This window comes from Fusarium vanettenii (genome assembly GCF_000151355.1).
Source record: "Fusarium vanettenii 77-13-4 chromosome 10 genomic scaffold NECHAsca_43_chr10_1_0, whole genome shotgun sequence".
Classification (NCBI taxonomy): Eukaryota; Fungi; Ascomycota; class Sordariomycetes; order Hypocreales; family Nectriaceae; genus Fusarium; species Fusarium vanettenii.
In genome coordinates, this window is record NW_003315845.1 from 113,036 (window position 1) to 140,489 (window position 27,454).

Sequence of the window (27,454 nt, forward strand, 5' to 3'; positions counted from 1 at the left end):
CGGTCATACTCTCAGAACCCCTGATAAAGGGTTCAAGAAACCTTATTAAGACAGGCACGTTTTACTCGCAGACGTCAAATTTGTACTGTGGAATAATGCCAGGCTAACCCATAATAACCTTTCTCAACCTCTCGCTCTCGCTTGCCCCAGTGCTGTTACACATACTACGAAAAGTACCGTCTCTCTCCCAAAGTTCGCGCGGGCTTCCGTTCTCGACCAGGACGCCGTTTTCGAGAACAAGAATCCTGTCAAAGTCTACAACAGTGCTGAGCCTGTGAGCGATAACAACCAGTGTTCTGTCAGTAAACCACTCGCGAATATTACGCTGGATGAGTGTGTCTGTCGCCACGTCAATAGCTGACGTCGCCTCATCCAGGACAACGATCTTGGAGTTTGCGATGAGGGACCGTGCAATGCAGAGCAGTTGCTGCTGACCCTGTGACAGATTCCCTCCAGACTCTGAAACAGGACTTGATAGGTCGCGGAAGATGTTGGAATTATTTGACGAGGCTGGGCTTGAGCCGTTCATGTCATCGCCAGTGGTGGACTTGATCAGCCCGACTCGAGCCAAAGCCTCGTAAAGTTGAACATCCGTTAGTTGCCCAAAGGGATCGAGGTTTGATCTTATGGTTCCCGAAAAGAGGACGGGGTGCTTGCAAGGTCAGCAAAATACCAGGCAACGAACGGATCGGAACATACCTGTGGGATGATTGATAGCCTGGACCTCAGGTCGCTCAATGGAATCTTGGAAATATCGACCCCATCGATACTGATACTACCTGAGCGTGCTTCTAAAAATCGGAACAAGGCCAGTGTTAATGACGACTTGCCTGCTCCAGTACGACCAACGACGCCAACACGCTCGTGACTCCCAATTTGCAGGGAAAGGCTTTTGAGAACGGGTGGTAGGCCTGGGGCATAAGAAACCTCCAAATCCCTCATGTCAATAGCGCCTGAGGTTGGCCATGCTGCTGGTGGCTTCTCTCCATCCTGTGGCTCTGTCTCTAAGGTCATGTACTCAAGCACACGCTCCATCGAGTTCATACCCAGCTCCATATCGCCGTAGCACCGTATCGTCCAACGGAGACTCTCGGAAAAGTCCAGGATGAAAGATAATGCCAGTCCAGCCAGGGCTGCGTCGATCGGTTTCACGATGATGACGGTCCCCACAGCAATGCTGAAGAGAGCTGCAATCAGAGCCATACGAAAACTCATCCACCGGTTGGCAAGTGCGATATAAAAGCTCGTCATCACCCAAGCATCGAGGTTTCTGTGCATCTGAAGGAGATACGTGTGTGTTCTCCGGAAGGCGCGGATTGTTGAGATACCCGCCAAGGTAGTGTTGAAGAGCTCGAAAATAGGTGACTTGGCATTGCTTTCTAGCCGCTTGAGGGGCCGACTGGCGACAAGGTATTTGCGACCAACGATGATGCCTAGACCGAGAAGGAGGATCGCAGGAGGGACAAGGTACGCCGATGCGAAGCAGGACGCGATGCAAATGCCAAGTAACCGAAGCAAACTAGAGAAGAACATACTCCAAGTCATTGCGATTCGCTCATCAATGATGTTGAAATCTGCCGTAAATCGGTTCAAGACACGTCCGGTAGGAACAGTGTCTAGCCACAACATGGGAACGCGCATGACCTTGAAGAGCATCTGCTGAAAGATGGACCGACTTGCTCGGACAGCCAGGAAGTAGGATGAGATGTATCGTAGGATACCAATGATGACAGTGCCCATGGAGATTGCGACATAGATTTTGAGATAGAAGAAAACATCGCTTTGAAGAGTAGCTTGCGTTGATGGCTGAGAAAGAAGCTGATGCGTTGAGACGACCGAGTTGTAGATGCTCTGTCCGTAGAAACTCCCACTTAGAGTCTCAGAACTGGCTTGACCTGTCCAAATTCGGAGCCACCAGGCGCGGCCTTTCCAATGTTAGATGAGGTTAACCGAGATGTAGATGACCTACCAATAACACCCGCTTGATAGGCAAGGTATACTCCAACGCAGCCGGCCCAGAGGAGTACGCCACCGCTGCTCTTGACGTAGGTCAAGTAAACACTCCCCTTGACTGTGCCCTTCTCACGAGTCTCTTCTTGCATAAACTTCTTTGGTGTAGGCGAACTTGACTCTGGAGACTGGTCGTCGGCTGCCCTTGCACTACTCATGGGCCGCACAGGCTCCAAGTGGTCGACAAGCTCGGTCTCCGCGAGGCCCTCACCAGATTGGCTCTGGCATGAATGTATAGAACAAACCGAGCCTTTTGGTGGCCCGGAATATGTGACTATACCGCCGGAAAGCTCAACCACGAAGCTAGCCGCGGGGAGAACTAATCCCAAGTGGTGTGTGACAAGGATACGAGTGCGCCCTTGGCAGATATCCCCCGTGAGACACTTCTCAAAGATCCAGGCACCGACATGTGCGTCAACAGCACTAAAGATGTCTTCCATAATCAATATTTCAGCCTGCGAGTAAACAGCACGCGCGAGAGCAACGCGCCATTTCTGGCCACCACTCAGGTTGACTCCATTCGCGCCTAGATCCGTGCTATCCCCATCTGTAAGAACAGCAAGGTCTGCTTCCAGAGCACACACTTTGATGACTGTGTCATACCTAGCCTGCTCGAAAGGGAGGCCAAAAAGAATGTTGTTCCGCAACGAGTCGTTCTCAAGCCAAGCTGTTTGGCTGACGTATGCAACCGATCCAGGGATGATCCATTTGTCAGGGTATGCGTATTGCGCCTTGGGCACACAGATCGTGCCTTTGAGCAGCTCTGCCTCGCCCAATATTGCGGAGAGAAGAAGAGTCTTTCCAGAACCAACCTTTCCAGAGATAACCGAGAGGGCGCCGTTGGGGAAGGTAAAATCGAGGTCATGCATGGCAAAGATTTCATCCCCGCCTGCCATGTCCTCAACCGGCCAAGAGATAGATGCCCCTTCAAAGCTGATGGAAGGGCCATCGGCCAGGTTACATTGCCTCTCCGGCTCATGCAAGTAAGCGTCGATTCTTCTCAGTGAGACCAGAGAGTCCAGACCCAAAGTGAACAACTCAGGAAGTGATCCCAAGGTGGTCTCAAGGGTGTTGAAGATTCCGATGCTAACGAACGCAATCGACGGCAACAAGGAGCCATGAATTAGAACGTAAGCGGAGAGTAAAGCAACAGCCAAGAGAATTGGACTAATCACCCAGCAGGCAAACAACCCACTATCCGCAAGAAAGAACTTCCACAAGGTTTTCAGCTCAGTTTCTCTCAAAGCAAGAATGCGTTGCTCCCATTGAGACTCCAGTGCACCAAACTTGATCTGGCGCATCCCGAGAAGTACTTCGCTAATTCTGGAAAGTTTGGTATCCCGAAGCTTCATCAGGGACCTGGATTCAGCAAGGACCCTTTTCGAGAACCATGTGTTGGCGGGCAGTGTAGAAGCCCAAGCTAGGATTCCTGCGAGGAAGGGAATCCATCCTAGGAGTTTCAGAAGAAATGCAGAGAAAATGACGAGTTTGACCATTCCGGTGAGTATCAAGAAGTGATACTGCACGAAGTAGAAGATACGTTCGGTATCAACACCGACGAGGTTCACAATGCTCTGGTGAGACTTGAGGGCGACCACATCTTCTGAGGAATCGCTGTCCTCTTCCTCAGAATCACGATCCTCTTGTTGGACGGACCTAATGTTCTTTCGTCGCAGTGCTTTGTCAAAGATGAGACCTGATATCTGCGTACGGACTGGCAAGGCCAGATCCGACAGAGAGAACCAGTAGGACCATCCCTCCATCCACTGCCGTGATGTGTCAGCTGCCAGTTGCTCAGATAATTCTCGGTGGACTTACAGAGTCAAGAAGGTTGGATATAGACATTCCCAAAATGAGAGCCATCAGCTCCATATTGTGTGATCCTATGACCTGGTGCTCAAGAATGTTGAGAGTCCGGAGCATAAACCAAAAAGGCCCAATGCTAACAGCACATCGGACAAGAGTTACTGCCCAAAGGATGGCCAGCTTTCCCTTGTAGGCACCGAACAGAGACTTGATGAGTGAAAATGTCTTGTCGAGCCTGTCCCATGCGCTTTTCAGCGCCTGGGACCTCATCCTCGAGTCTGGCTGAGGGACATCCTCGAGATTAATGTCGTTGTGGAGGGCAGCATGGAGGAGAAGCGGCTGCACCCATGTCCATGTGTATCGACTGAGAGTAGAAACAGTCCACTGAGCATCAACCTTGCGGTTGTCATAAAACACATGTGGTCTTCGGGGAAGTATGCCGCAAGACAGGGCCAGTCCCACGGCTACAATGGTACTTATGATCCATAGCAGAGAGCTCAAGTTCTTGTGTTGCTCGGTATGTGTAGCCATATCTGCCAGACGGGGCACAGAAGCAGCAGCAATATAGCAGGCAGATCCAGCAAGCCATAGGGCTACGCTGTGGGACTTGACTGGAGCATGATGTACTGCTAGGCAAAAAGCATGAATGACGAAAAGTCCCTATGTGATACGCGTGTTAGATGCAAGAGCCGTTTGATATTTTATGCAAACTTACCCAAGTAGCTGTGCGTAAAGCATTCTCCAAGATCAACTCATCATCATCACTGTGAAGGGATGAGAGAATCAGACTGGCTGCAGATGTTCCCGCCCCAAAAGCCGAAAAGAGCAAAATGAGGGCTTTGATGCCTTTTGTTGAAAAGGCTGCCAGAGACTGTGGTGTTGCACAACCATCGCGATCGTCATAGAAGCGGTCTTTGGGCTTGCCGCTTCGAAGTTGACGAAACACAGAGGTGAGGGCAGCAATTGTGGTGAGTACCGTGATAGCCAAGGCCGCGCAGCTCAATGGAACTGCGAGGTGCTGATTCATCGTGAAAAGCTTCGTAGACACATCAATCGGAAGCCGTGAATCAAGCTGGGGCCGTGGCACAAAGGTTAGGTGTGAGTGAGGCCACAAACTTCAGTTTGAGCGGGGATTAAGCCAGACACAAAACCAAGGCAAATGATGACATGAATTAAGTAGTGGGGGTCCTAGATCTACCGAATTCTCTGCTCATAAGGCTCAAAGCACAAATTACCCCTTACCAATGACGTACTGGTTCGGCATTTGAGAGGTAGCCTGAATGGTAAAGTGTCCGTTAGCCCCTGAGCTGAACAAGTCCCCACAACTGCTCCCTTGCCAGCCCAAGGTATCCGTACCAAGCGGTAAGATCCTCCCTCCCGAGCATTGCCGTGAGTGATTTTCGTAGTTATGTGTCCGCTACATGGCTGACACCGGTATGCTGTGCTACAGTATGTGAGTGCGGCCTGTAATGTTGTCTCAGAGCTGAGAAGGGGCGAGCAAATTGACAGGTCAGTTCATCGCCTCACTTGCAGGAAAATCCTAGGCTATCGAAAATACCAACTCCGAGACACGGGATGACACATGCAGCCACGCAAAGGAAGTGCATATGTGACGGGTATCCCCAAGTCGCGGCATGTGCCGCGGTGGTGGAGGGGCGTGGAGGTGAGGATGCATTTCAGGATGCAGTGACAAACAGCCCGTCTTGACGCCAAGACACGGCCCGAACCGGAAAACTGCGGTTCTGATGTTGGTCGGTCCCGTCGAGTCTAGATGGATGCTCTGAGAGGGTCAGCGCGCTAAAGAAACGCCAAGTGCGTTGAAATTATAGATGCGGTTGGGCCCTCCCTTCCCAGCCGCCCTGTCTCAGGCGAGATGCGGATGGACGGCCAATCGATTGGCATCGTGGGGAAAAGCCACTGCTTGATCTTCACTGTTGTGGACGCTGAAAAAGAAACGAAATTACGGCCTTTGAATGGCTGGTCAATAACTACCCTGAACTTTACCCTGCAGTCCCCTGAACAAACTCATACACCCTATCAGACGTCTACTCGTGTCTCAGAACTGAGCAGATCCAACTTCCCCCCGAAGAGACGGCAACGATGCGCCCGCTGCTTGCGCGCCACGTTCCAAGGCCGAGCAGCTTCCCATTGGCAACATGATAGGTGCCCACAAGAGGATACCGGACCATTCCCACAGACGCCTTCAAGGCGAGATCATACAGACGCGGCCTGATGCGGCGCTGTACGACGCAGGTTATCCCTGGCACCACCTTTGGCGATACGAGGCCTTCCAAGGCGGCCACCCACTCGTCTGCGTCAACATCATCGCCGAATACGATGCCGTCGCCTTTACCGCTGCGGATTGGCTTCAGGATGTAATCGTGCCGCAGCCGAGGTGAGGCCCTGGACAGCTCCAGTAGATCGTGCAGCCTTCGTGACCCTGGTAGGATCGTGTCCACAACCCCACTGGCCAGGGCCTCAGCCTGGGAGGGCGTAAGCACCATGCGGGCCACCAGATGCGGAATTTCGTCCTTGACAATGCCAAGCATGCGTTTGTCATGGACCAGCAGAACAGTCCGCATGTCATTGAAGCACCGCAGACTCAGTTGGCGCCACATCTCAGGCTCTAGGGCCACCAGCTCTCGCTGATGCAGCTCCAGACCGACCTGGTGGATCTCCTCCCAGATCTCACCTCCGTTTGTCGTAAAGATCCATGAATTAGTAGACGAACCAAAGTCGCCGCGGTTCTTGACAATGCAACAAAGGCGGTAACCACTCTTGCTCCGGGGGTCAGGAAACAATCTGAGGTCGGCAGGGGTGATGAGCCGGGGCTTAATGCCGAAGCGACGCCAGACCGCATCGATGAACATGTGAATATCAATTCCATGTTCAGCTCCTTTTAGGAGATGAAGTGGATATTGCGGTTGAAAGAGGCCAAATAGTCCATCCAGGATCTAGAAAGAGTTAGAGACTGCAGGGGTAGAAACAGGGAGCCTGTTCAACATTACCATGTCTGGATTTGTGGCGCCTACAAGCCCACCTGGACCTTCTGGCAGGGATCTGTTCAGCGCTTCCTGGCCGTAAGCCTCATGCAAGAACCCATTGAATGAGAAACGAGCGTTGATCTCGGTGATCCTGTAGTTTTCTTCTCGCTGTTCATCCTCATCCACTAGAAAGTCGGGTCTCCACGATCCCAGACATTCTGAGAAGGGTGCAATGTTTCCGCACGAGACTTGACCATCTACCCACTGTTACACGATTTTAGCAATGGGTAGATCGGAGTGCACTGCATGGATGCAAACTCACCCTCAAGATCTCCTCCTCCTCCTTCTCTAGAGGCATCCTCTCGGGGAATCTCGCATCACGGTCGGTCCACCAGCGTTGGACAATGTCGGTGATGGCGATGGTCAGGGCCTCGTGCAGGTCCTGCATCTGCTGCTGATGATGCTTCCCAACGAGGATTGGCCGGGGACAGCCACTCGAGTAGGATCCATTGTGCCAGAGGTTTGCGGGACACAATTTCAGCAGAGTGTCTTGGAGCTTGGCCTCCTCCAGAGCGTAGGCGCTGGTTTCGACCTTGTTCTGGGTTACAGGCTCATAATCATGAGGTTTGGGCCCGAAATGGATTTGGGTGAGCTGTTGGGTATGCATTGGTAATGGCTTTCGTTTGGCTTGAGCTTTTGGATGGGCAAGTTGCTTGTTCGGAGCTACGAGCAACAGTGTGAGTTTGGGTAGGTATTTATGTGAGCAAGGATGGTACCGTAGTTCCCGAGGCTCCGGTTCAGGGGGTCCCGTAGGCGATCCATGATCCTTTCTCCAAGTGCCGCCAGGGGTGGTGGGGTCAGACGGAAGCAGGGTGACACAAGGTGATGTCGGCTGTGCCGTCCTGGAGTCCGAAGGGAGCGGTGTCAGTGGCTGATGGAAGTGAAGCGGCTGGCCAATGTGGAACTGGAGGTCCTTTTGAGGGCATTGAGCCAGAGTCAGGATGCCACGCATCTTTGGCCATTCATAATAAGGATGAGATCCCGTGAGTGTGCTAGTCTGCTGTGTTTGTCTGCTTTGCTCATCGCTTTCCCTGCAATCGCTTCTCTCACACTTTGTTCAATCCGATCATCCCCTATCTCTATCATGCATCCTCTTACACGCCGTGCCTGTCATCTCTATCGCACCAATGCTTGCATATTGAGGCGCAGTATCAGGTCCAACTCTCTCGCGTCATCTGGGTTCATCACACAGGGTCTTCGCTGCCATGCCACCGTAGTATCTCATACCGTGCCATCGCTTACGTTGCCCTGTCTGGAGGCTCCTGACTTGAGCCATGCTGAGAACCTCGACCATATTGGTCGCATTTCAGAACAATTGGAGCAAAGTGGCATGCTCAAGGTCAGATTGGGATTCCCAGACGAAGATAGCGACTATCTCAAACGGCTGCTAGTCAGTCTTAATCGTCACCGCGGCCATCAACTCCCTATCTCTCACAGCGCCACTCGTGGCTGGTTCTGGGACGTCCGCCCTAGCGAGACCAACTTCCAAGCAAAGAATCACCAAGCAAGATCGGAAACCATGAACGAATTCCCCTGGCACACAGATTGCAGCTACGAGGACCCACCCCCAAGGTTCTTTGCGCTGCAGGTCCTTCAACACGATCGATGTGGAGGGGGTACCCTTTCAGTCATGAACGTCGACAAACTGAGCGAGCTTCTTTCTCCAGAGATTCGATCAGCCCTGCTAGCTCAAGAGTACCGCATCACCATCCCACCCGAGTTCATCAAGGACCCAGAGCAGAAGCACATCATCGGCAGCGTGTTTGTCACAAGTCCCAACGACCAGTCAACAATGATTCGGTTCAGAGAGGATATCCTAACGCCCTTGACAGACCGGGCTTCTCGAGCACTGGTCGAGCTCAAGGAGGCTCTGCTGAAGGAGGAGGTCCAGGCACACTCGACGGTACATCTCAAGTCGGCAGATCTACCAAAAGGATCCATTATCCTGATGGATAATCGCCGCTGGCTGCACGCACGGAATGATATCAAGGATCCAGAGCGCCACCTGCGTCGGGTACGGTGGGATGCATGTCCCTTTGAGACAGTCTCAGTTTAACAAAAATGTCCCGCTGCATCAAGAAGTGCATTAGTTAAATGGCGAAAATCTATGATTAATTCCCTCATTCTTGCATCAAATCAAGTGTCTCATTCTCGATGATCTACGACAATGTCTCAGCCCATAGCTCAAGCTCCAGTACTTCGTAATTCAAGTCAAGTTCCTCGCTAAGTAGCCTGCGTGACGTGTTGTGTTGTTGAGCTTGATCTCGGCTCCAACAATTCCAGTCCTACCCTGGTCCACTAGGACGCAGATCCTTCAGCTGCCAAGCCCTGCTTGACACTGCTGTCAGCTAGCAGCTGGTGTCCCCGAGCTGAGACCCCTGTCCCTGAGCCGAATGTCTCTCCCACTCGATGGCTGCATCCTTGTGATGCATCTCCGGACCCTGCTTTCTCACCCGTTCAGGTCTGTGGAAACTAGTTGATCCCGGCCTGCATACCAATTCGATAGATCATGCAGACGAGATTCGGAGCTCCGTATTTGAGGCTGGCTGAATACCCTCACATTGTCCAATTGGTTGACAGGAAGCTGTGCCGAAAACCCGCTTTCCCGCACCAGGATGACTGAATTGGGAGTATCCGAGACATCTAGATCATTGGTTCCTATTCGTCCCATCATTTCTTAGCGCCCTAGCTGCTTATTTGGCCCTACCTGTGTGTTACGTCCCTATTCGTATGGGGTAACACAGGACCCCATCTGTTGAACCCAAACTGGTCCAGATCGTCATTGCGAACTTGACGGGACAGACCTGAGAGCAAGGGTCTTTAGGGACACATTTCAACCCTTCATTATAAGGGGTTAGTCACCAATAACTAGGTACCGTCATCTTTATCCGCTAGCTGCAGATGAGCAAGGCTTACACGATTCATTGTACCTCGACATTTTCTACTCAACATCGGATCATTCACCATGGCTCCCAGTTTGACGTATTCTGTGGGCGATGTGCTGGCAGTTGCCAAGATTCATCCCTTCTATTCTGACGCTCAGTACCCCCCTGATGATGACACCATTCAGAAGGCGAGAGAAGAAGCTGCATTGACCTTCAAGGAAGGTGACTTGCAGGCACAGCCTCTACTTCGAAAGAATGACTTGTGAGTACCAATACATCTAACAAGATTCAGACGGGCATTGACACCTACTCAGATACACTGCAATCGAGAGGCTTGTTGGGGATACAAGCCCCGAGAACACATATCGCCACAATGTTTACACCAGCACTACAGGTGGTGGAGGTGGTAGCAACTCATTGTTCTTTGCCACGGACGCGATGGAGAATCGCCGACACAGAGCCAACTTTGGCGAGTTTCTTCGGAATACTGGCGTGATCAAACGCGGTGACTGGGTCTTGACGACTCACAATGCTGGTGATCTATACAGGTAGAGTAACCAAGTACCAGGAGTCAGTTTGAGTTGTACTGATGACAAACATCATAGATCCCTAGACCTCACCTTGGAGATCTTGGAGAATGCTGGAGCCACCCTCTTGGCCGCCGGTAATCGCATGCCTAGTTCCAAGGTTGTTGAGCTACTGCAAACCTACCACGCCAACGCCTTGGCTGGCGATGGCAGCCAGATTGTCCAGGTCGTTCAGTACATCTCAACCATGACCACGGGTCGAGACAAGATCAAGTTGGATAAGATCATCTACACGTCAGAGGCACTCAACTCGGTGCAAAAGGCTCACATCTACGCTGTCCTAGGACCCGTCAAGATCTTCTCCTTGATCGGCAGTGCCGAGGCTGGCCCTTACGGAGCAAGCAATCCTGACTTGACGCCAGCCGATCCCAGCGCAAGTTATACTGACTTTATCATTGACACTCGGACGAACCTGTTCGAGATCCTTCCGCTCTCTCTAAGTGATAATGACCGTTTCGCTTCCCCTCTACCCGAGGGCGAAACTGGTATAATTGCACAGACTTCTCTTGTTCGCCTACGAAACCCACTTGTCCGCTATGTCACCACTGATATCGGTTCACTACATCGTCTGCCAGACCAGGCGCGAGATCAAATCCCTGAAAAAGATTGGCCATTCATGCGGATCCTCCGACTCCATGGCCGTGACAGCCGGTTCAGCTTCACATGGGACGGCGAGTACATCGAATTTGATAAGCTAAAGACGCTCATGTCTGACGCTAGCTTTGGCGTCCTGCAATGGCAGGTCATCCTGGACAAGATGGAGCCCTCCAAAGAGGCATCGCTCGAGATTCGTATGCTTTGTGCTGAACGAAACGAGACACTTCTCTCTCGGCAAGAGATCATCGATCGCCTTCATGCTTTCGTTTACATTTACTCATCAAACGAGCATCGTTTCCAAGCCACTTTCGTTGATGACCTCAATGGGTTTGAACGAAGTGAGACTGGCCGGAAAGTGATCAAATTTGTGGACCGGTTCACTACCTGAGGGACGGATAGACGGGGAAATAAAAACTCCTTAAGGCGTTGGGGTTGTTCCAGGTCACCACCTGAGAGTGCTGCCACGGTGTTTGCGAGTAAGGACCAGGGGGAGAGGCCGAGCCAGGAGGTGAAGTCCCATTAGTAGCAATATACTGCGCATCTGTTACCGGCGATTCGCACAATGTATCGTAGCAATCATTGCAATTATTTTTGTGCCTATTCTCCAAAGTCTGGAAGCTGCTGACCCCATCTTGGAAATTCATCACAGGTACTGGCTCCTACTCTTAGCATCAGGCCTTATCAAGGCTTTGACGCAAATTCTTTATGCTCGGATGGCCTATAGGTGAGTTAGTTGAAACGTTTTTGTTTTTATTGCATTATAAGAACTAGTACTTCTGTCACAGGCTCATGAGTTCCAACAAGTCCGAGTCCAGGTCAGCAGGGCAGCCAACCTCAAGGCTTGGTTTTCGGAATCAGTGAGAATTCATAACTGGCATGAATCTGATTGGTGGTGTGCACTTCTCGCTGAGGAGCACTCACTATTTCAACCGTCACGAAGATCGCTCGAGGTCAGAGATTAAGTCCAGGATCTAGTACTGGAATGAAAAGTTGACCAAGGAATGGGAGAGGAGTTTTCTAACGTGACTTCTTAATGGCTCTTCTTCATGATTTCCATACTTCCGTGTAATATCCAAGCGATATCTCACGTCAGACTGCCAATCTGAGGTGCAGCTATCCCTGTCGATGAAGCTGCTAGTTTCTCACACCCTTGTTCCGGGACGAGAGGATTCAGGGTAAGAAACAAAAACCATGGCCCTTCCATTCCCTTTTTCATGCCTCCACTCTGTTTTTACTCGTATTTTCATATCCCAAAGTCATCCTAACTACCAACCATGACAACTGTTCGAGATCGTCACCCAGAACTTTTCGAGCCTATCAACTATGAGTCGCCTCGGGGAAAAGTGCGAAGTGTGCCAATGCAAGTTCTTTGTCTGGGGTTCAACCGGACAGGCACTGCCAGTCAGTACCGAGTAACTCCACTTGCTTGAGAGGTTCTCTCGCTAATCTGCATGGAAGCCATGTCCTCGGCTCTAGAGACTTTGGGCATCCCCTGTTGGCACTCGTTCCACCTACTTACCACTCACTTTGGCGACAACGAGATGTGGCAAGATGCAATCGATCGCAAGTTCTTTAACAAAGGCGAGCCTTTTGGCCGCGAACAGTTTGATCAGCTGCTCCATTGTTTCGGAGCCGTAAGCTCAGACACACCCGCTATCGCCTTTGCCGACGATCTGATTGCTGCGTATCCCGAGGCCAAGGTGGTCCTCGTGGAGAGAGATATTGACAAGTGGTACGAAAGCTACATGCATGCCATTATAGGGAACATGTTTAACCCCTTTGCAACGCTTGTGTATCATTTGGATAGAGCTTATATCCACCCTATCGGAAAGGTTCAAAAAAGTGTCGTGGCAGGATGGGCTGGAATAACGTCTAGGCGAGATGCTGAGCTCAAGGCTCGGGACAAGTACCGTCAGCACTACGCGATGGTGAGGGAACTGACCCCCCCTGAGAGGCTCCTTGAATTCAAACTCGAAGAAGGCTGGGATCCGTTATGCAAGTTTTTGGGTAAAGAGGTTCCAAAAAGCAAGTTCCCTAGGCTGAATGAAAAGGGTTGGTTCGATGAGAAGGCGAGCCTGTTGTTAACAGAAGGCCTGAGAAAGGGGCTGGTAAAGGTAGTTCCGTGGGCTGTTGCAATGGCTGGTATGCTTTTAGCTTGGTTCAAATACTTTGGGTAGGTAGGTAGGTAAGGGCCCCGATGAGATACTTGACTTGGATCTGGGATGCGTTATCTCGAGGACAACTTCTCGGGTGTCGCGTTGACGTTGAAGCATGCCCAGCAGATTGAGGTAATGACAAGGTTCAATATATAAACAACAAAGAAGGTGAAGGGCTATGTACGCAATTCTAATTCCACTTGGTCGTAAGGCCGACATGTCACCACATATCGACAAACGGGCCTCCCAAACAAGAGTCCCGGCCTCTCAAAACATCTCAATCCCAAATTCATGGAGTAGACTGAAGCTTAGTCTAGTCATCGGTAGGTGCACTGAGGTGGATGGCGATGTTTCCGTTACCGAATGAGTAGCCCGCACCATTGACGGTTTGGTCAGCCCTGGTGCACTTGTCCATGATCTTGCCCGCAGCGCGGGCCATGTTCTGGCTAGACATGGTGTCAGTGAAATTCTGAGTGATCCGTCAAGATGTTACTTACCAAGTGTCCGAGGTAGGGTAGCGTCCACCTGGAACGACGGCGGTGATCTGAGCACCACCAATTTTGCACATGACGGTGACGGCGCTCTTGGCTTTACAAGCCTTGTCACCATAGCTAGCAAGCTGGTTGATACAAGCGACAGCATCGGGAACCTGCAAATGTTAGAAACCTGTACACTATGGGATATGACTGTCGAAACGTACATATGCAGATTTCTCGGCGACGTCATCGCCGCGGCAGGAAGTATCACGAATATCGAGAGACCTCTTGGATTCAGCGGCCTTGGATACCTCGAAAGCATCTTCGGGAGACAGATGGTTGCCGTTGGGGTCGGCAATGATCCCCTCTACCCAGTTCTCCCAGGAAAAGGCTTGGGCTCCGTTGTCGTTGCTGGCAGGGGCGGGCATGGCCATGACCAGAGAGGACGAGGCCAGGACGACAACGGTGGAGAAAGACAGGCGAACCATTTTGATGATTGAAAAGGCGAGTTTAGAAGGTAGTTGTGTTTGTGTTGGTGAAGACTGGTGTTCAAGTGCTGAAGAAGTAGATGTTGGATGGTGTGGAACAAGAAGTGGATAACGAGCAGCCGGCCTCTCCTTTAAATACTTGAAAGCCAAAGTATTAATTTCTGAAACTCCATGATCTTTTTATTGGCTTTTGGCCTCAAAATAGATGGTAGCCCAGTTGATCCACGCTGGTGGCTATACTGCAGGGCTTTTGATCCTAACTGAAGGGCAAGCACTGCCTTCAATCACGGCTGAACGGCCTAGAACTATCGCAGAGGTGTCCCCAAAAAGGCTAAGTAATTGAGGCTCTGCAATAATTGTTGCTGCTATTCCATGGGAGTGGGTTCAGAAGAGTGGATGGAATGAAATATGGGGTCTCGGGATGTGGGATGAATGGAGGATTGTCGGAGAGCGATACCCATGTTTGGATGCATACACGTGTTGCTGTTCATATGAAACAAATCCTTCGGGCTATCGGCTATAGCCTCACCGCGTGGTGGCAGTTGAATAGCTTGACCGGATTTCATAGCATCGAGATGAGCTTCTTCTCAATCGGCATACATGTAAACACAAGTTTGTACAGTCCTCCGTAAAGCGTCTATCCTTCCATTTCTTTCTTTTATCGATTTGGAAATGTCGAGTCGACTTGTACAGCAAAGACAGAAACCGAAGGCCAAAACTATGCAATGTATTCTGGGTGCAGAGCACAGCCATGAGCCAATGTCATGAGCCATAGAATCCTCGGGCTGCTTGCCCGTTTCGTAATGTCTGCTCACTATGGACCAACACAGTATGGCAAGTTCCGGTACATCCACCCCTGTAGCCTGTTATCCAGTGTTAAGCTCGCGAGTGGAGTTTCCAGGCACAATGTAAGAAGCACAGGATAAAGGGCCAATCAATTGTGCTTGAGGCATCGGCGTCTACACGTCTTAACGCCGACCCAGAGCTGCGTCAGTCGTTGGCAGGCTAATACCAAACTGTGAACAAAACACAGCCCTCGATTAAATAAGGCTACGAAGGATTCCCAATGCAAGTATAATTCTTTTTACGAGAGTTGATATACCTATTTATAAGCCCCAGACTGCATCCTTGTCACACCAAAAATCCGACACATCCGGGACAGTCGGTATCAAGCCTACTTGCCCCAGGACGTTACTAAGACCCAGCACTTTCTTCATCCACTCGACAGTCTTGCCTTTTTTTTTCTCCAGGTTGAACACAGGCTATCAATTAATATGCCGGTTTAGATAAGTGAAAGGTTTCAATGCAGCTACCAGGCATGTCCTCCATTCAAAACGCTACAACAACTGTACAATAAATCATGTGGGAATGACAGAAAGAGTTGACTAATTCAATACCTCCCCTTTCGATTTGGCGACCTGTTCGTCGAAATCTAAGACATGTTAGCAAGGATCATGAACATGGCGATCATTACTCACAAGGTTGGAACGCCAGCCAGCCCTTTTCAGGACCACCCACTTGGCTAACGGTGTAATCAGCCTCGTCTTGGTCGATAAACACTTTCTTATACCCCGCAGCAGAGGCAGCGTCCGCCAAAAGCTGAGCTTGGCATGTCTTGTCAAGACTGATGAACCAGAATGCGGCTTCATCAACTGTTTGACCGACAGTTAAAAGGCCGTGGTTCATGAGGATAGCCGCTTTGGCTTGTCCAAGGGCCTTTGCAATGCGCTTCCCCTCTTCATCGTCGTCGACGACGCCCTTGAACTGGGTGTAGACAACGTGACTCTTGTGGAAGCGTAGAGCGTCCTGGGTGATCATGTCCAATTCGCGACCAAAGGCGGCGAATGCCTTACCAGCTACGCTGTGAGCATGGCAAGCCGCATTGACCTCTGGCCTCGCCTTGTGGATGGCAGAATGAATGGTGAAGGCCGCAAGGTTGACAGGTTCATCTCCCTCGACAATGTTGCCGTCTTCATCGACCAGGATGAGATCCGACGCCTTCATGAGAGAGAAATGTCTGACAAGGGGATTGAGCCCTTAACATGATCTGTTAGTTCATTGCCTTGTTCTTTTCCACCAAGAGAATTCACACTCACAAAAGTGGTCTGTCAAGATGGGGTCTCGAACAGAGATATGACCTGCAACGCCTTCATCAAATCCCCGGTCTGCGAAAGCGCGGCACGCAGCAGCGAGGTGCTGCTTGCGGTACAGTCTCTCATCTTCCAGGTTATCAAACTTGGGTGGAGTCCTCATCTTCAACTTTCTTCCATCTTTGGTCTTGCCTTGAACTTGAAGTTGTGGTGGGTTTACCTTCTTTTCCACGCCATTGATGAGGACCTTGGTCGTCTGGGCAGCACCAGTTGTAGACAAGACAGCTGCTGGTTGTGCAGCGATTGTCTCAGTTACAGAAGGAGCCATGGTTCAAAGATGAAGCAGTGATGGGTGTTCTGTAGTTGATGTTCAGTTGTGTTCAGGTCTAGCTTGGTAATTCTAGTTGGTCTGGGTCTAGTTGATTCAATGACACCGCCGAGCTCATATACTTTTCAATCATAGTTCAGAGCCGTGAGAGCTCCGTAAATCCGTTACTGAACCCGATATAGACTGGTCACACACAGATCGACTGCTCCCAAAACGTCAGAATGAGGGGATGCCCCGGCCAATGATGAGGAACGCCTCGCGGCTTATCCGATGGAAAAGCTGCCAGGACGCGGAAATACCGGATTCTCGGGCCTATCACCACAACTTAAATCGCAACAACTGTCTATTCGGCTATCACCAAGCCACGAGCTCCTATCTGACATCAATGGCTTGGAGATGATCAGCGCGACTTGTTTATTGTCTACGCATTTCGCAACCAGACAGCGTCATGGCTTGCGAAGTCTAAACACACATGCGCCATCTGTGGATTCATGTCCAAACGCTCATAGAGAAAAGCAGTGCTTAAGTGAAAACCCCAGAAGCATAAGTATTGCCTCTAGAGTCTTTAAGGCTACTCAAAGAGATGCTGGAATTGGCCTATTAGAGAATGACTACCGCCCGGATGTTCTCCGCAAGGCCTCATAGCAAGAATCGGCATCTGAGGACTAGCTCATTCTTTTGGGGGGCATTTTTAACAGAAGATGAGAATTTTGGGAATTAATAATGAGCGTTTGGCGGTACCTTTTCTTTTCTCGGAGCTTTTAGGCACTTTGCTAGTTAGCATCGTGGCTAAATCGCCAAGCCTGTCGCTTTGTTGTGATTACTGAGTATACCACCCACAGTCACTGGTCGGACCAACAGCTCGATTGTGAATGCTTTCCGCTTTCATGGCAATCCTGATGCAAGGAAGCCGGGGCTTGTACAGACCTGCCTCGGCAGTCTCTGTCCGCATCTTGCCAGAGTTTGTGTAGAGTGCATCAGGCTATGTAGCAAAAAGTGTGGATACGACTGGGACTCTCGTTCATGCATAGCTCACATTACATACTTCTGTGGCATGAGTGGTGTCGAATCGTAGAGGACTTGAAACAACAGCGGTCGGTCAAGCTAATCTCGTCGCGCCAATTTGCAATGCGGCTCAGGCGCCGCCCCTGATAACAGATCTGCCGATGCCTTCTAGTGATCCAAAGCTCTAGCCTCTTCTTGGCAAATGGAGCCCAGTGATCAACCTCTGTGCCGCTACAAGCATGCCGGGGGTACAAAAGGCTGCGCCTATCGATTGGCCCTTCAGTGTGTAGGCTGGCCCGGTATCATCGCATCAGGAACATTACCGAGGATCTACAGCGATTGTTGCTTGGATAACGGGGAACTCCCAGGTCCGTCAACGGAGGCCCTCTCGGCCGGTCCGGTCCAGTGCCACTTCCACGTGTATCCCTTTGCCGGGGCCCGCATCTAATCGCGGCATTGGGCATCATGTGCCATGCTTCTAACCTCCCAAGATACGACCAAAACGGCGATCGGACAATGGACTCCGATATCGACGCGGGGTTAAATGCGGAGGGGAAGCTCGCAAAGACGCAGTCTAGAACAATACAGGAAAGTCAACGACAGATAATGCCGGTGGCTTCTGGCAGCTGATCCGGGGTTACAGCGCCGATTCACGGCCGATACAAGATAGGCATTGGTTTGTTCTATCTTGAGATGCAGGATCAACGGGGTTGAACGGGACGCAACCGACGTGGGCTTGATCCACTCGTCTGACCGTCCAATCCGAGTCTTGCGATTTGGTGTGAACCGTCTCGCCGCCGGTCACCTGACCGGTCCGGCAGCATCTTCACCGATGATAAGCCCCTCTAGCTCTCGGTGGCGTATCTTGGGTTGGGTCATGATGTGTATCACTTAGATAGAGGCATGTAGCATTAAATATCCCATCTCGCGCTCCAAAATGAGTGGCTTTTACTATAATCATCCTCATCCAAGCGAGTTTGTTTACTAGTCAAGATGTTGAGTTTTGGCTCTGCTCTCCTCTTCGTCCTTGCTGCCATCGTGGTAGTGGCAGCCAGGCGTTTCTTCTCCAAGCCTCAGGTAGCCCCCAGGCAACCACCCCCTCCACAGCTCAGCAGCACCAAAATAAGCTCACAGCCTCTTCCTGCAACATGGTACGGGTCCGAAAAGATTCATGAGCTGGAGAGAAGAGCCATCTTTTCCAAGAAGTGGATCCTCCTCACTCACAAAATTCGACTACCTGAGAGTGGTGCCTATATCCGCTATGAGGAGGCTGGCTTCAATTTCTTCCTTATCCGAAACAACGAGGGTATCGTCAGAGGCTTCCACAACATTTGCAGACACCGAGCCTTCCCTGTCGTCACCAAGGACAATGGAACAGCCAAAATCTTGTCTTGCAAGTACCACGGATGGTCATATGGTTTCAACGGCCAACTGGCAAAGGCTCCCGAGTATCAGCACCTCAAGGGCTTCGATAAGAAGAAGAACGGACTGTTTCCTCTCCATGTTCATGTCGACGAGAGAGGCTTTGTCTGGGTCAACATGGATGCCAAGCTGAAGCCGGAAGTTTCCTGGGCCTCTGACTTTACTGGTGTTGATCGCCTTGCACGACACGAGCCATTCAACCTCGACGACTACAAGTTTGATCACACTTCTCAAGAAGACATTGATTATAACTGGAAGACTTTGGCCGACAAGTACAGCTCCAACAGCAAGATTGAACAGCTTTTCATGGGCGAAGAGTCGGAAAAGAGCTCCAGGATAATCAGCGACTTTTACTTCCCCAATGCTGCCATGACATTCTCGTAAGTTCCCAAGACATGCATCATATCTGTTATTTATCAGGTGACTAACATGATCAAGGCCTCACTTCTTCATCATGATGCGATGCAACCCTGTTGGACCTGCTCGATCATCTGTAGAGTACGAAGTCTTCAGACACAAGGACGCCAGCGATGAGGACTTCAACCAGGTCCAGGACATCATCAAGCGTGCTTCTGAGGAGAACAAGTCGCTCCCCAACCCTTCTGAGAAGAACTTCAACACGGGCATCCTGGTCAACGAAGCTCCCCTGTATTTCCAGAGCCAGGTCCGCCAACTCCTGGAACACCATAGTGGCCTTGAGGAGGTGGCGAAGAAGGAGATCCGACCGGCTCAGCAGATCCTTGATCAGACCTCTGAGCAAGATGAGAGCCTTTTCTCTTCTTGTTCCGGCTTGTCTTGTGGCAAGCTTGCAAAGGAGTTGGCATGGTAAGAATTGATGTAAACCGGTGGTGTCGAGGATGGCTTGAGTGAAAGGCATGCAAGGGTTCGAAATGGATATGAATAAATGTCAAGGATAGGAGATTAGTGCATATGTAGAGCTAGGTGGCTTTACACGGGCGTTTGGAAAGTTGTAATAATTGGTCTCATCTATTAACGACGCTCTACTCGGCGTTGACTACATTCCTGTTCTCCTTCTCGCTTCTTCGTGAAATCTGGTTTCACTTTCGCTTGAACCGTGAAACGAAACCCCCAAAGCGCTCCTTCACCTCTTTATAGCTGCTTTTCTCCTTCTCCTCCTTCTCCTCTTTGTCTTCCCCATCTAGCTGTAGCGACCTACTTTGCTCCTGTTCTGCCTCTTCCCTCTGCTGCTTGTGCTTCTTCAACTCTGCCTCTGGCTCTAGCTGGGTTGTATTTTCGTTCATGACCTGCTGTGCGAACGAGACTGTGCCTTGACCAGCCGTGGCATCCTCTCCTTCTTGGATCTGAACATCCCCGTGTTCAAAAAGGTCCTTGACCTTGCCAGATCCAAACAATCTCTCGTAGACAGCCAAGGTAGTGCCGAATTCTTTGGCCACACCAACCTTAATGGCGTCCAGTAGCTGCAGTGCATAGGTTTGGCAGTTGTTGGTGATGAGATTGTAGGCCGGCTGTCTGTCTCGAATACTTTGAATGACGGACTCGCCTGAGCCACGTTAGACACTTATTCTAAAAAGAACCTCTATCGAAGAGTAGATATTCATAGAGGATATGCAACTCACCAGCCCGTCGGGTCGCGTCATCGTTGAACCGCGTCTCGCCGACTTTGAAGGTATGCCACTCTTCCCGGTTGATCTTTTCATTCGTGTAAATGACATCAAAGTTTTCGTCCTGTGCACAATAATCCAGTCAACAATGGAAGTCGTCGTTATGCAAGAGAGGAGCCCACCATCCACAATTGGTGAGCATAGTCACCAACGAGCACAGCCCAATGTTGCGTAGGATCCGGATACCGGTTGATCTTCTCGGTAATCATCTTACCCAATCCAGTGTCCTCTGCGAACCATTTTCCGGCAACGCCGCCCACAGGATGCCAGCCAACTTCGACATCACGAAGAGGCCCGTCCATCACAGGGTCCGTCACTGGGACGACATTGGGCTGATGACCGAGACCTGCCGCATGTTTGAGGGCCAATTCTCCCTTGTCGAGGTTCTTCTTGCTACATGAAACGGATTAATCCAACATGACTTGTAAGGCAATCCCGTTGGTGGGTAGCGCCCGAACGGAAGGATGACCGAGGCAAAGGGAAAAAAAAAATGGCGCATACAGGAACTCTGCCACCTTGTCCCTCCTCCTCTCCTTCTCCTTCTCTTCGTCTGACATGACACACTAACAAGAACGAGAAACTGCTTCGAGATGAGTGACGAGCCGCCCTCGAGGGGGATATCAACGACTTGAGAGAAACTAGAGGGTTCAGGTCTCGAGCCGCGCACCCAAGTTCAGGTCAGCAATTCTGAGGGGGCTGAGCACATTCACGTGAGACACTGCGTTAGCAATTTCACGGCTAAGACGGCGTATCGCTGAGTGATGTCAACCAATCACAGCGCGAGCTATTGGTCTGACAGCTGAATCACACGAAATTGGCAATATGCTTCGATGGGGATGACTCTTGGCTCTTGGCTCTTGGCTCTTGGCTCTGGTCCTCTTGCAAAAGTACAAATTGATTGAGTCAGATCACAGGTTGCAATAACGAACGAATTTAGCTAAAAGAGGGTTGGTGTTCTGATGCACCTGCTACGTTGTAGCTGATGAATAATGCCCCAAGAGCTCTTATCTTTCAACCCTTTCCCACAAAGGAATAGCATTCCCATAGTCTCAAGTTCCTAATGTCCCTTCCAAGCTTCCTTCAGCAGCTCTTCAACCTTGGTAAACTTGTAGTCGGGGAAAATCTTGTTCCACTCATCCGACACAGTCCAGACGCCTCGAGTCATGGCGATGAGAACTCCAGCAATGGCCATCTTGGAGAATGACTCGACTTGGTCTTTGGGGATAGAAGGCAAATCAATGCGAGGATAGTTGTCGGTCTTGAGCTCTCCGGCCGCCAGATCCTCCATCTTGAGCCACTCAATCGTAAAAGGCTCTCCTAAAAACGGGATTAGCGCCATTCTTGACTTTCCAACTATCAATAACCTACCTCGGATCTTTTCGCCGATTTTCAGGACCTCCCCGATGGTGATCTTATCTCCCTGGATACCTCCAATGACGGGCCATTCCCCCTCGTAATCAACGGCACGTGCAACCACATGAGCAATGTCTCCAACGCTCGTGTAGGTCATTTCATCGTCCAGAGAACCCTCGACAACAATGGCGTGTTTCTTTGCCAGGTCGATGTTGATCGGGAGAGTGGTGATATACTTGGACGCCTTGTAAGGGTGGCAAAGATAGTCCATGAAAGAGCCTACTTGGAAGCGAGTATACTGGAGAACCTTTTGCCTGGTCAGTACCATTGCCTCTCAGACTATAGGATGACTCGGGTGCCCTACCTTCTTATCCTTGTTCAGATCCTCCAAGTACTGGGCGACTTCAACCTTGCCAGTGTACCAAGGCATTGCATCGAGGGAAGACGCGATCTTGACGCCACTAAACTTCAGTTAGACCATTGAAAATTTGTTTCCGTCGGGTATAGAGAAAAGCTATGTCTCTACTCACGTCGACCACTCGGATGGGGCGAAGCGTGTAACCCCAGCTTCAACCGATGCATCAATGAGGTTCTTTTGAGCTTGGTTTTCCGGGTCTAGGTGAGCTGCAATGAAGGACAGAACTGTGTGAATGCCCTTGAGAAGTTGAGCCAGCTCCGCCTTGTCTTGATAGTTGGCCTGAACATAGCGAACGCCGGCACGAGGGGTGTATTGAGAAGGGTCCTGTGTTTTTGTCAGTCTTCTTTTCAAGCCAGGGGCCCTGCAGAGATGTAATCTCTACCTTTCGAACCAAGGCAGTGATCTCGTGCTTTCCTGTGGCTACGAGCTTGTCGAGAACCTCGCTAGCCAGCTCTTTAACGGCTCAATTAGCAAACGGTGGTAAAGAAGAGTCGAGGCAGACGAACCGCTGGAGCCTCCTGCAATAGCAATCTTGACCATTGTGTCGGTTGTTTAAATACTTGGGGAATAGATAAGGTATTGGATGAGTAGATGGTGTAAGTGGTTGTATTGCTGCTCTAGATAGGCTGGATTCCGGCTACTTATAGCATGCAGTCCTCTTCATAAGTCCATCACGACATGGTTAATAATGCGGCTCAACCCTTCAACTATACGGAGGAACTACATCACCTAATTCACGTAACTAGGCACCCCAGCATTGACCGATGTCAGAGCCGCATGAGGCATGATCCTGGGCTGAGCGACGGAACTGCACTAGCCCGGTTACGTGATCGGGCAAATCTTGACCGACCCAGCGGTGCTTTCGGGCTAATCCAGAGTCTTACAAATCCACAACACGTCAAATCTCACATAACATCACCTAACATCGCACCTCGATTAAGATACACGCCATAGTTTGCGCGAGTTACTTTTCCGACAGATATGGCACCTGCGCGCATCGAAGTTACAAGCGCTGAAGACGAGCTGAGTGTAAGCATGCGTCCAAGGCGGCGTTCCACAGCGAGACGACTAACAAGGCCCCAGCGTCGACGTGAGAGAGGCCGTCGGTCACAAGCTGCCTTTCGAAAACGTCAAGCCCAGGCTGCGCAAGGTTTATCAGATCAGAATCGCCGCCTCATAGAGGGAGTTCAGAAAGCTGTCGATGCAGTGCACGGCGATGAGCGACAAGAGATTCTCGACGCTATCGCCAACTTGGCCAATATCGCTGGCCTCGAAACCAAAGACAGCCCATTGCGGGACACACCGCCGTCCTCAGGAGACGAGGATATCACAATCAATGTCTTGACTGGTGATTTCACTCGCAATTCCAAAAGTTCAACTGGTACTTGCACGCAAATCTCAAGCCCAACACCACAACGTCTTGATTGCGGCATATGGCTCGACCCAATGCATTACAAACGCGTCTCACTCCCACCTCAAGACATCATACCCTACCTAGGTCCCGGCTCAAAGACCTTTGCTGGCCTGCTTTTTTGGTCTGTAATGGATCACAGTCTGAACGGTTGCAAGCATCCACATGCAGAAGCCTCCACAGTTATCAAGACCGGACTAGGCCACTCGACAGCAACCCAAGACGTCAAGGTGTCTTTTATCAGAAGAATGGTTGAGGCAAGACTGGAGTTCAAGAAGACTGGTTCGATTAGTGCAGAGCATGCCTCTGCAGCCGAAAATGACCTGGGCGTGGTCTTGCGTAACCTGGTTGAAACCGATTATCGGGCGAGGGGAAAAGACCCCGACTTGTGGCTGTCCTGTGTCGCCATCGAGCAACGGGTGAGGAGTATTGCTGGCAACAGTGCATTTCTTGTCCTCGAAAAGGCAGTGCGAGACGAAGGCGAGCAAGAGTTGCGAGAAGCACTTGTTCGTGTGAAATGCAGGCTTTCTGACACGGGTGTTTGCTTCGGCGATGGGCCTCGTTGGAATGTAGATGTGGTGGATAGCATATTCCTCGATCCCATCATTCAGGCGATGGGGAGGATTTGATAGTGAAGGGGCGATGAGAAAGAGTTTTTACTCCGTTGTTGAAGATGGCAATATTCAGTGGCAATGACGACATGGCTTCACCCTGCAAATCGAGATATGGCATCTCAAACTCAAACCTCGTGGTGGAGGATAGAAATGCAAGGTATTTTATGTTTCCAATGTGTATGAAGCATCACTCCTCCCACTCGCTTTTGTAAAGGCATCATGTAATACCTATTATATAGCCCGGTCGACTTGCTTGTTACACATGCATTAACCTCATGACTCATTGCTGTCATGGCCTGACTTATTACTCTTCAAAATTTCTAGAAAGCCAATGCGTTTCGCTGATCGCCCAGCAATCCTTGACGAAAGGTCGAGCGCCATGTGTATGTTACTGGATGGGGTGATGCTGGCTTCAGGGGCCCTGGCTCGGTAAAAAGGAGCGGGGAACGGGAAGCATCTTGAGCCAAAACGATACCGAAAGCTGAAAATGGTCACCAAGAGCGCGGGAAAGAGATGCAATGGGACACGGGCGCGGGGGCTATGCCTGATAATCTGGGGGTGTTCAAAATGACAGGTTTCCCCCATGTGAAGGCGTCTCTAAGGCCTCCCAAGACTCCACGAGCTGACACGAATCTGCACTGACACTGCCTCCTGAAGCGGGGATGCAACGCTGACAGGCTGGCGCGTCGGGCCATAGCCCCTATAAAATCATCGTGTTTCCCTCTTGAGCGACCGAGGATAAATGAGTGCCCCAACCAGATCTAAGCATACCGTCTCGGTGACAGGGTTGTCTCACCCGCGGGAGCGCCCTGTACAAGGGTTTTGGGAGCACAGACTGGGTCACGAGGCCACCGTCAGGCACTGACTGTCGCAGTATCGAATGACAGGGGGTGAACCTGATGATGGTTGCTGCCACATGTTGGAATATAATAAGCCGAGGCCTCCCCGTCCGATTTCAGAATAGCTGATTCTTTTGCAAATCTCTATCGAGTATTAACAAGGGAGAAAATGTATAATCAACCTTGCGTCAAGTTCTCTTACCTGTCCTGCCCTTTGCTGCCTTGCCTGGCACAGGACCCGCCACAGAAGGCAACCCAAAACAAACTCATTGATACCCTCGAGAGTCTCGATGCAGGCTCATTTTCTAGCGAGGCGGAGCGGGTTCGTACCATGGAGGCCCTCTCTTTGGCCTTGAGTAGGGTTCAGAAGCCATGGGACACTGTCTGGCAGCACAACTGGGTGAACCCGGCCACCAACGCCTGCGTCAAGACCTTGATCGATGCGGGAGTGTTCAAGCAATGGATCAGGTCTGGAGGATCCGAAAAGACCTCCAGAGAGCTATCCAAGCTCACGGGGACCGACGAGGTTCTCATCAGTAAGTCACAGCTGTCTCTTTTCGCAGGACAATATTAATCGGAGGATAGGACGCATGATGAGACAGATCGCAGGCCAAAACTTGATCACCGAGACTGCTGAGGACACTTATAAGCCAACACCCTGGGTGTACTCTATCGCAGCTGATGAAGCACTGTCAAACACCTATGGAGCGCTCTATAACTTTGTGAACGGTCCCATGTTTAGAAGCCTGCCTGCCTATCTCAAAGAGACAGGGTACAAGAACCCAACAGATCCAAAGAAGTGCAACTGGCAGTTTATGAACAAGTCCGAAGCCACTTTGTTCGAGTCTCTTGGTTCTAATGCTGTCGCTGCCAAAGAGTTCAACGATGCCATGCAAAGCCACTCCAAGTACAGCATGACACCCTGGCCTGAAGTCTACCCAACTCGCACTCTCGTGGAAGGTTCTAAACTGGATCGTCCTCTAGTGGTTGATGTCGGTGGCAGCAAAGGCCATGACTTGGCAAAGTTCCACAAGCGTCATCCCGGTATCCCAAAGGCAAGCCTAGTCTTGCAAGACTTGCCTGATATTCTCAAGGAGTTGACAGTCCCTGAAACGATCACACCACAGCCTCACGATTTCTTCACACCTCAACCCGTCAAAGGAGCTCGAGCTTACTTCCTGCACAATGTCCTGCATGATTGGGAAGATCCACAGGCTCTCAAGATCCTGAAAAACCTCACCTGCGTAATGGAGAAGGGCTATTCCAAACTCCTTATACATGAGAGTTTGATCAGCAGAGTCAAACCTTCCCCTCGCGTGACTACTTCAGACATTACCGTGATGGCCTGTCTGGGATCCAAGGAGAGAACCGAGATCGAATGGAGGCGTTTGGTGGAGAGGGCAGGGTTACGCGTGGTGAAGATTTGGAGACAATCACATTCAGTGGAAAGCATCATTGAGGCGGAATTGGCTTGAGCTCGCATGGTTTACCATACTCAGTTGGTGTTATTTCGGTCAGAGTGTATCATTATATTTTCAAGGGTCCCACTAAACAAGTTAAAGGGGTTCTTGTTCAGGCGAAACAGGGTGAAAACGGCCGTTTCTGTATCCTGAGAGCAGGAGTATCCAACCATACCAAGAGTTGACAGAATTATAAGCAGACAGTTCGAATTAAAATTGGAGCAGGGAGAGTAGAGCTATTTACATTTCCAAGCCAATGAGAATAGTACAGAATAACACAGTGGGAGTCCAGGAACAATATCAATCAAGACGAGCCTGTAAACCTACTACGTAGCGGTACACCTAGATGGGATCCGAGCCGATGTTGCCGGCCAACCTTACTGTTTCCCCTCTCCTTGTCTACCCCATCATGCAACTCAAAGCTAATGCATATTGTTCGAGTCATCGAAAGAAAAACGGGCAGTTAGGGTACAAGGGAGAGTGGCCCTGCCATAGTATCCCGTGTTGATCCTAGACAAGTGCCCAAGGGCCGCTCTGCCGAATCGTCCCGAATATGCAAAGCCATGATACAACGCAACGAGTCCTGCTTGTCTTGGAGCCGAGTTGTGTTGTTTGTCTTCGTGTCATGGCTGAGGCAGTGAAGCTGCATGTGTGACGCCACTTGCCAGTTGTCTGTCACATAAATCCTCACTCGGCAACCTACATATGCAGGCCAAGGCCATCCCGTCTCACTGAGAGCATCTTCTCCTCATCGGGCTTGACTACACAAGCAGGCTGGCTATGTCTCAACTTGGTGACTCCTAACCAATCACGCCAATCCAG

General features: G+C 50.7%; 11 protein-coding genes across 11 annotated transcripts; 6 read left to right on the top strand and 5 right to left on the bottom strand.

Moving 5' to 3' along the window:
- Positions 1-103: 103 nt before the first annotated feature.
- NECHADRAFT_49776 (uncharacterized protein) lies at positions 104-7,467 on the bottom strand (the record flags this gene model as incomplete). The annotated part of the gene is made up of 9 exons (XM_003041666.1): positions 104-515; positions 549-652; positions 700-1,925; positions 1,970-3,776; positions 3,829-4,329; positions 4,532-4,888; positions 5,910-6,770; positions 6,825-7,064; positions 7,123-7,467. The coding sequence occupies 9 exons, from the start codon at positions 7,465-7,467 to the stop codon at positions 104-106; spliced, it is 5,853 nt and encodes a 1,950-aa protein (XP_003041712.1).
- A 477-nt stretch (positions 7,468-7,944) lies between these two features.
- NECHADRAFT_49746 (uncharacterized protein) lies at positions 7,945-8,916 on the top strand (the record flags this gene model as incomplete). The annotated part of the gene is made up of 1 exon (XM_003041605.1): positions 7,945-8,916. The coding sequence occupies one exon, from the start codon at positions 7,945-7,947 to the stop codon at positions 8,914-8,916; it is 972 nt and encodes a 323-aa protein (XP_003041651.1).
- A 909-nt stretch (positions 8,917-9,825) lies between these two features.
- Positions 9,826-11,317, top strand: NECHADRAFT_49599 (uncharacterized protein; the record flags this gene model as incomplete). The annotated part of the gene is made up of 3 exons (XM_003041606.1): positions 9,826-10,007; positions 10,060-10,293; positions 10,351-11,317. 3 exons carry the CDS (start codon positions 9,826-9,828, stop codon positions 11,315-11,317), a joined length of 1,383 nt encoding a protein of 460 aa, XP_003041652.1.
- A 1,072-nt stretch (positions 11,318-12,389) lies between these two features.
- Positions 12,390-13,106, top strand: NECHADRAFT_49708 (uncharacterized protein; the record flags this gene model as incomplete). The annotated part of the gene is made up of 1 exon (XM_003041607.1): positions 12,390-13,106. One exon carries the CDS (start codon positions 12,390-12,392, stop codon positions 13,104-13,106), a length of 717 nt encoding a protein of 238 aa, XP_003041653.1.
- Positions 13,107-13,398: 292 nt separating this feature from the next.
- Positions 13,399-13,728, bottom strand: NECHADRAFT_49603 (uncharacterized protein; the record flags this gene model as incomplete). The annotated part of the gene is made up of 2 exons (XM_003041667.1): positions 13,399-13,531; positions 13,583-13,728. Coding segments are annotated over 2 exons (279 nt in total), but the record flags the coding sequence as incomplete, so codon positions are not given.
- A 1,706-nt stretch (positions 13,729-15,434) lies between these two features.
- Positions 15,435-16,467, bottom strand: NECHADRAFT_49630 (uncharacterized protein; the record flags this gene model as incomplete). The annotated part of the gene is made up of 3 exons (XM_003041668.1): positions 15,435-15,481; positions 15,528-16,085; positions 16,146-16,467. 3 exons carry the CDS (start codon positions 16,465-16,467, stop codon positions 15,435-15,437), a joined length of 927 nt encoding a protein of 308 aa, XP_003041714.1.
- Positions 16,468-18,582: 2,115 nt separating this feature from the next.
- NECHADRAFT_5079 (uncharacterized protein) lies at positions 18,583-19,693 on the top strand (the record flags this gene model as incomplete). Its single annotated transcript, XM_003041608.1, has 2 exons — positions 18,583-19,274; positions 19,333-19,693. Coding segments are annotated over 2 exons (1,053 nt in total), but the record flags the coding sequence as incomplete, so codon positions are not given.
- A 158-nt stretch (positions 19,694-19,851) lies between these two features.
- Positions 19,852-21,156, bottom strand: NECHADRAFT_72124 (uncharacterized protein). Its single transcript, XM_003041669.1, has 4 exons — positions 21,039-21,156; positions 20,660-20,930; positions 20,493-20,601; positions 19,852-20,416 (listed from the first exon to the last, which is right to left on the bottom strand). The coding sequence occupies exons 1-4, from the start codon at positions 21,092-21,094 to the stop codon at positions 19,953-19,955; spliced, it is 900 nt and encodes a 299-aa protein (XP_003041715.1). The 5' UTR covers positions 21,095-21,156; the 3' UTR covers positions 19,852-19,952.
- Positions 21,157-21,594: 438 nt separating this feature from the next.
- Positions 21,595-22,848, bottom strand: NECHADRAFT_49787 (uncharacterized protein; the record flags this gene model as incomplete). Its single annotated transcript, XM_003041670.1, has 6 exons — positions 21,595-21,854; positions 21,906-22,197; positions 22,255-22,351; positions 22,421-22,632; positions 22,691-22,761; positions 22,815-22,848. The coding sequence occupies 6 exons, from the start codon at positions 22,846-22,848 to the stop codon at positions 21,595-21,597; spliced, it is 966 nt and encodes a 321-aa protein (XP_003041716.1).
- A 441-nt stretch (positions 22,849-23,289) lies between these two features.
- Positions 23,290-24,348, top strand: NECHADRAFT_85339 (uncharacterized protein; the record flags this gene model as incomplete). The annotated part of the gene is made up of 2 exons (XM_003041609.1): positions 23,290-23,337; positions 23,392-24,348. 2 exons carry the CDS (start codon positions 23,290-23,292, stop codon positions 24,346-24,348), a joined length of 1,005 nt encoding a protein of 334 aa, XP_003041655.1.
- Positions 24,349-25,341: 993 nt separating this feature from the next.
- On the top strand, positions 25,342-26,647 carry NECHADRAFT_96534 (uncharacterized protein; the record flags this gene model as incomplete). The annotated part of the gene is made up of 3 exons (XM_003041610.1): positions 25,342-25,359; positions 25,423-25,708; positions 25,758-26,647. 3 exons carry the CDS (start codon positions 25,342-25,344, stop codon positions 26,645-26,647), a joined length of 1,194 nt encoding a protein of 397 aa, XP_003041656.1.
- Positions 26,648-27,454: the final 807 nt, after the last annotated feature.

Coding starts and splice junctions, on each gene's coding strand:
- NECHADRAFT_72124 (XM_003041669.1), bottom strand. CDS start 21,094: ATGTCAGACGAAGAGAAGGAGAAGGAGAGGAGGAGGGACAAGGTGGCA. Junction 20,602..20,659: donor ATGCTCACCAATTGTGGATG/GTGGGCTCCTCT, acceptor TATTGTGCACAG/GACGAAAACTTTGATGTCAT. Junction 20,417..20,492: donor TGACGCGACCCGACGGGCTG/GTGAGTTGCATA, acceptor AACGTGGCTCAG/GCGAGTCCGTCATTCAAAGT.